We start from the raw sequence: 7,500 nt of genomic DNA, 5'->3' as shown, positions 1-7,500 counted from the left end.
TCTCTCTCTCTCTCTCTCTCTCTCTCTCTCTCTCTCTCTCTCTCTCTCTTGTTAGGAATACCCGAGTGACTTTCTTCGCTACATATTGCTGAAGAAACGAAAATAGTACACGTTACGCGAGGAGTAGACGAGGTGTGCTGGTGTCTCTGTACTGGTGCATGCATCTGTACTGGTGCCATCCACTGACAGTCTACGTGTAGTGCCTCCGCTTTCATCTTTCTCGTCACCGCTAACACCATCGTCATCATCAAGCAGAATCACTAACAACACGTCCCGACCAAGCCACGCCCAACATGGAGGCCGAGCTTGTAAACGGTGCCGGAGAACAGGATAGTGTGAGCCTCGGTAATGATGTGAACTATTCCTTGTCACGCGCCGCCACTTAATTTGCGGTGAGATGCAGACAAGGCAGGGGAGAAAAACCTTCCGCCAAACACTTGCGACGGATTTTGTTGTAAGTAATACTAGCAAATGTCCATATTGTGCTCAGCGGGGCAGTGACCGGCAGCCCTCCTGTCTCTTTCATCACCAGCCCTGCACGAGCCTCTCATTAACGATAACAATACTTTGAGATTAAGAGTTACTGAATTCCTTTACAACAGTGTCGGTAACCTCATATGTTATCTACATAGCGATGTCACTCCCGTTCCAGCCAGTGTAGGAATTTAAGACTGAAAAATGGATACGTCGAACCAACCCAAGAAATCAGTGTTGTCTTCCTCTTCACCCTGACGGGCTGGGAGCCACTCAGTCTTTTTCTTTTTCTTCCTATCAGTGGACGCTTTCCCAGTCCTGCCCCCTGAAACAAAATCATGGTGGGCGCGTATCCTCGGTATTCTGAGATCGATGATTTCTCTTCCAGCACCGTCTTATGACGATTTGTGATTCTGGACCTTGAGGCTGATTGATGGCGTTTATTTTCTTTTTTCAGGAATAACAGGAATGTCGCATGTGACATTTCTTTCCCGCTGTAGCAGAAGTTTTGTCTGAAGTTTCTGTTCAATCAGCGGCACTGGCAATGTTACTTGATGCAGAAATCGTGTTCGCTGTGTCATGTCTTCTCGTTTAGACGCAAAAAAGTTGTTTACATTGATCACGGCAGCAATGTCCTCTGCTTCCAAGGCCGCATTGTTCTGCCCCTGGTCATGGCAGGACAGCGGCGCACTACCCAAGGCTCCACACAAGTTCCACCATGAAGAAAAAAAGGGCAATTACATTACCACGCGTGCCCTGCAGAACCATGATTCTTATTTATTTATTTATTTTTTCATTACAATCTTAGCTTTTGACTTAATGAACACACCAGACAAGTCAATGACCTCCTAATCATCATGTGTCACTTTTCTGTTGGAAAATACAAACTTTTTTTTCCATTTCACCAGTCTAACCTTTCCTCCAACGTCGAGTATCAAATGCGAATGTTTAGGCAGCAGCTGGTCTAAGGAACGCTGAGCTGGTGGCGGGTCATCCCAAGGCTCCAGTGTGGCAGCCCGAGCTAAGCTCCTTTCGGGACATTTCGACTGAATGATGTGCAACTCACTGAGGTTTGAGAACATGAGGGAAAATAAAGAAAGTGAAGCAACAGGAAGCCATCAGGTCAACACGCGGCGGTCTCTGTATGAAACATACCTGCGATATCGATTTCCACCTGTGATCTTCATCATGAATTTACCTAATCTATTTGAGAACCAGTTGTAATTTTGGTTCTGCTTTATAAAACAACTAAAGACGAACCCCGTTAGTTGCAATGGTTTACCTTATTTCTGGCCTTTATGTATTTCTTTTTACGGAGATCAGAGTAAACCAAAGTTCCTACATCCTTTTGTTCTCTGATGTTACTGCAGACTCACTCTTTATTATGTACCTATTTCTTCTGCCTTCGATGAGTACTTTCAATGTGATAACACTAAATTGGATTTACCATCTACCTGTCTATTCGATCATCCTGTCAAAGTTTATCAGCAGATAGAATGTCTGAATCTGACCCAATCAATCTACCAATATCTTTTTGTCATGCCTTCCAAGAACGTTTGGCTGCACCTCAGACATCTGTGTAAATGTATTCCTGATTTAAGTGGCGACACATGATATCATCTTTCTTAGGGCCACGTCGCATGAGCGCTATTTTTTTTACAATTAACGAACGGGAGGCTGTGATCAAAGTATGTTTACACACGATTTTTTTTTTTTTTTTTTTCACTATTTTCCTGCAGCTGTGTTGTTGCCGTGACGTGCCTAGTTCGCTGTGCTCTTTTGGCAGGCAGTGAACACAGGCGAACAGATGTTAAAAGAAAAAGACAGCTTCATGAAAATGCTTCAGACGTTAGCTGTACTAGTTCAGCAGTCCGGGTGGATCTCTGCCACACGGCCGCCGCATCAACGGCCTCGTCAGACTTCATTCATTTCCAAACTGTAGAGTTCTCTCGAAAAACCGCTCGTGTGAAGGGAGTTAGTTTTGATTGGCTAAGAGGCCACCAATCAGCCAATAACAACTGGGCGGCACTTCCCAACCTCCACGGACATTTCAACCACCTCCCCACACCGTCTCTCTCTCTCTCTCTCTCTCTCTCTCTCTCTCTCTCTGTGTGTGTGTGTGTGTGTGTGCGTGCGTGCGTGAGGGCGTGCGTGCGTGTGCTTGTGGTGTCACGGTAGTGTTGAAAGGTACCCGAGTATTCGTGTCAAAACAACAGACTGCAGTACAATAGTGAGGTGACAGTAACCTCTCCCTCCTCAGCACTTTTAATCCTACTACAACTACAACTGTTAGATTTCATGGATTGATTATGTGTGTGTACTATATTATACTTGTTTATCTCACTCTTCTGTATTGACTTTTAAGACCTACATATTGCATGCATCTTTGCTTTAAAAATGAAAGGACACACACACACACACACACACACACACACACACACCACCGTCGCGTGAAAATGAATTGCCACAGTCATTTGTTTTCCGGTTTTTATTTAATCAGTCAAGAGAGTTGTTAGTTCGAAGCAAATAAAAGAAAAAGAGAAAAGAAAAAGGACGCCTCGTAATTTTGCCTCGAAGGAGTTGGAAAAATTAAAAGATTAATTAAAACTAGATCCACTTATCTCTTCGTTGTCTCAATTTATTACAAGAGAAGTAAATTGACTTGTAAATAATGGGTCTATCGAGGGTGAAAGAAAACGGAGAGGGGTACGTATGAGTGTGAGTTTCCTTTTGTTTTTATATTTTCTTTTGATTTAGCTTTTTTTTTTCCAGTAGAGTTGCGAGGGGTGTACTGTAGACATAACTCTCTCTCTCTCTCTCTCTCTCTCTCTCTCTCTCTCTCTCTCTCTCTCTCTCTCTCTCTATCAAAACGTACAAGACAGAGTAATTAATAAGTCTCGTGTTTGCATGATTTATGGATATATACATAATATTCTCAACGTGATTTCTCTCTCTCTCTCTCTCTCTCTCTCTCTCTCTCTCTCTCTCTCTCTCTCTCTCTCTCAATTCATATTCCTGCCTGAACCCCATCATTACATATTCCTGTTGCTTTCCCTTCCTTCCTCCTTCCTTCCTTCCTTCCTTCCTTCCTTTCCTTTCTCTCTACTCTCCATTCCTCACATCTTCCTTCCTTCCATCGTACTGTCACCTGTCGTCCCCTTCCTCTTTCTTCATCCCCTTATACCGACTTCCCTCTTCCTCCTACGCTTACTCTTGCACATGAACTCTGAGGTGCGTGTGAGGGAAGGGGCGTGATGTGAGGGGACGGGGGAGGGAGGGCTTGGGGAAGGATAGGGGAAGGGAAGCGAGGTGGGGTGAAAGGGAACATAATCTGCGACGGAGTTAGGCTTGGGCGGGCGTGTGGGACTTGAGGGCTGAGGAGACTGACACGATTTGCATTTAGAAGAGGCACCTCCTCCCGCCCCGACCACACTTCGTTTATTGCTCGTGTCGGGAAAGGATGTATTCAGAGAGAGAGAGAGAGAGAGAGAGAGAGAGAGAGAATCGTATGTTTGTACGCACGCATGTAGCAAGAGAGGAGTTAATCTCACGGGAATAAAATTGTTGTAATGAAAATTGAGGTAAAAAGATAGACATGATGTATGCTTTTCCTTTTCTTTTCTTTTTTTCTCCAACACACACACACACACACACACACACACACACACACACACACACACACACACACACACACACACACGGCCCGGTAGCTCAGTGGTTAGAGCGCTGGTTTCACAAGCCAGATGACCGGGGTTCGATTCCCCGGCCGGGTGGAGATATTTGGGTGTGTCTCCTTTCACGTGTAGCCCCTGTTCACCTAGCAGTGAGTAGGTACGGGATGTAAATCGAGGAGTTGTGACCTTGTTGTCACGGTGTGTGGTGTGTGCCTGGTCTCAGGCCTATCCCAAGATCGGAAACAATGAGCTCTGAGCTCGTTCCGTAGGGTAACGTCTGGCTGTCTCGTCAGAGATTGCAGCAGATCAAACAGTTAATTACACACACACACACACACACACACACACACACAAACAACAACAACTAGACAAATATACAAACAAAAAACAAAAAACACCATTCTTAAATTCAACCCTGTAAACAAGAACTAAAACAACAGACAGACAAACGGAAAAACAGACAAACGGACAAACACAATGGCCAGTCTCCCCACAGGTGTCTTGGGTGCGTCACCACGACATACACGTGCTGACAGTCGGGCGCTTCACCTTCACCAGCGACGGCAGATTCGAGGCTCACCACGACGACGGCAGCAACGAGTGGCTCCTGAGACTGAGGTGAGGCGAGAGTGGCATTGGCGAGACAGGGTAGGCGAGAACAGAGCGCAGATTAGAGGGATAGAAGAGTAAGACAAGTTAATAGTGAGGTTAAGGGTTTTGGAGTGACGGAGGCGAGAATGCGACGCAAGTTGGAGAAATAAAAGGTGAGACGAGTGAGTTCAAGGGTTTTGGGTGACGGAATGCGGGAACAGAGGGCAGATTAGAGGGACAGAAGAGTAAGATAAGTTAATAGCGAGTTTAAGGGTTTTGGAAAGATAAAGGAGCGACAACAAGGCGCAGGTTTGAGTGATAGAAGAGTGAGACAAGTTAATAATGAGTTTAAGCGTTTTGGCGAGATAGGGGAAGCGAGAACAAAGTGCAAAATAGAAAGATGGGAAAGCAAGACAAGTTTGGCTAGGTTAGGTTAAAGTTAGACTTAGTTTGGTTAGGTTTGTGACGCCAAATTTATCATGAGGTTGGTGAGGGGATGGGGGATGGAGGGAGAAGTGGATGAAGGTGAGGAAGCCAAGGACAGCGATCAAACCGAAGGAGAAGTTTTGACACATGAAAGGAGTGTTTTCTCCGAGAACTATACAGGAAGAAGGGCGAGCAGGGGACGCGGACCAAAGGAGGTGTTGGGCAGGGGAGACGAGAGTGTAGGGAGGAAGAGAGAGAGAGAGAGAGAGAGAGAGAGAGAGAGAGAGAGAGAGAGAGAGGTGCATGGTTGTGTGGGGATACGTAAGCCTGGGAAATGGGAGCAGGTAACCAGGGAAGGGAAGGAAGAGAGAAAGAGTGTGTATTATGTCGGTGGTGAGAGAAAGTACTCGTTCTTCACGGGCTGAGTGGAGAGGTAGGTAGGGAGGGAAACGTGTGGAGCAGATTGAAATCAGGAAAGTAACGACGGGAGTAAGGGACGCGAAAATGAGGAGCTGAAGGAAGGAAGGAAGGTAAAGAGAGGTGACTTCGAGGCCAGAAAGAAGAGAGAAGTATTCATAGGCTGTGAAATGAGAGGTGAGGCAGACAAGAGGACAGATTATGAGACGATGATGAAGAAAGAGAGGGGGAAAAAAAGGGAGGGAGGGAGAGAAGAAAAAGGCTCCATTAAAGATGTGAGGAAAGAGAGAGAGAGAGAGAGAGAGAGAGAGAGAGAGAGAGAGAGAGAGAGAGAGAGAGAGAGAGAGAGAGAGAGAGAGAATGATAGGGTGCAAATTTCAATGAACTAACGATGAGGGAAAGCTGAGAGAAGTTGATTAAAGTTACAGTAATAAAGTTTTCTTTTCTCTCGTTTTTCCTTCATTCTTCCTCCTTTTCTTCCTTCCTATCTTCCTTCTTTTCTTTCTTCCTTCCACCTTCCCTTCCTTCCTTTCTTTCTTCCAATCTTTCATCTTCCCTTCTCTTCTTACTTTCTTTCCTCCATCTTCCTTTCCTTCCCTCCTTCTTTACTTCCTTCCATCTTCCCTTCTCTCCTTACTTCTTTCCTTCCATCTTTCTCTCCTTCCTCCTTCTTTCTTTTCTTCCATCTTCCCTTTTCTCCATCTTTCCTTTTTCTCCCCCATTATTTCCTTCCCTCCCTCCCTCCTTCCTTCCTTCCTTCCTTCCTTCCTTCCTTCCTTCCTTCCTTCCTTCCTTCCTTCCTTCCTACTTATCTACCTACTTACAAACCCACATACCTATTTACCTACCTTCCTTCCTTCTTCCCTAATCCGTAAGGGCTACAACAAGAAACACTCCATGTACCCCAACGATATCACTCATCCAAGGACAGGAGAAGTACACCCCTCACTGTCTCACATCCTCAGATCACCAGCGGCAGGTGACTCAGGAACCTACGAGTGTCAAATCAACACGAAGCCCACGATCTCCCACCTGACGACGCTGCAGGTGCTTGGTGAGTGAGAGACTGAGGGAGGGAAGGAGAGAAAGTGAGGAGACAGAAGGTTAGCGTGAGAAAGTTTCCAGCCTTTACCTTGTTTTCTGAGGGTGTTTTACGAGTGTTAGAAGAGAGAGGTTGAAGTAACGGTGGTGTATTTAAGAGACTGAGGTAGTGAGGGAGAGAGACACAGCCAGAGGGTTAGCGTCAGAAAGTTTCCAGCCTGTACCTTGCTTTGATAGGGAGTGTTACTAGTGTTAGAAGAAAGAGAGAGGGGTTGAACTAAGTAGTGGTGGTATATGTAGTGTGGCGTTGTGTTAGTTCATGTATACTTGAGTAGGGAAGTTTGTATAGGAAGGAAAGGTGAAAAGACGAAAAAAGTTAATGGGATTGTCTAAACTGGTTTTGAAAAGGATTAAAAAAAAACGTAATGGAATAGAGAGAGAGAGAGAGAGAGAGAGAGAGAGAGAGAGAGAGAGAGACATAGACAGAAAGAAAAGAGAGACAGGCAGAGAGACAGACAAACACGAAATAAAACACCACAAAAAATACAACACATAAACCTACAGAATAACGAAAACGTAAACACACACACACACACACACACACACACACACACAGCAGAGCAGAGCAGAGCAGAGCAGAGTGGAGTGGCGTGGCATGAAAGGTGAGCTACAAGATGTCCCTGTTCGCTCGCCTGCAGCAGCTCAGGAAACCATTACCCTGGCAAAGCATGTTTTTATATAGACCTGCAGATGAACACCCCGCTGCAGGGAAACCTCTCATCGCCAAGGTTAGAAGAATGTTTGTGTTTTCTCTCTCTCTCTCTCTCTCTCTCTCGCGATGAAAAGGACAACGAATGCAAAGAAAAAGAAAAAAATC

The 7,500-nt window shown here is 45.4% G+C and overlaps 1 protein-coding gene across 1 annotated transcript in view; it reads left to right on the top strand.

Annotated features, from left to right (window-relative positions):
- Positions 1-7,500, top strand: part of LOC123514369 (zwei Ig domain protein zig-8-like) — a 28,631-nt gene that overhangs the window by 11,331 nt on the left and 9,800 nt on the right. Inside the window, exons 2-3 of the mRNA XM_045272238.1 lie at positions 4,645-4,766; positions 6,548-6,636. Of these exons, the coding sequence (XP_045128173.1) occupies positions 4,645-4,766; positions 6,548-6,636 (211 nt within the window). The remainder of the gene's footprint in view (positions 1-4,644; positions 4,767-6,547; positions 6,637-7,500) is intronic.

This window comes from Portunus trituberculatus, chromosome 37 (genome assembly GCF_017591435.1).
Source record: "Portunus trituberculatus isolate SZX2019 chromosome 37, ASM1759143v1, whole genome shotgun sequence".
In the NCBI taxonomy this organism is placed as follows: domain Eukaryota; kingdom Metazoa; phylum Arthropoda; class Malacostraca; order Decapoda; family Portunidae; genus Portunus; species Portunus trituberculatus.
This window is presented reverse-complemented; position numbering and strand designations above follow the sequence as displayed.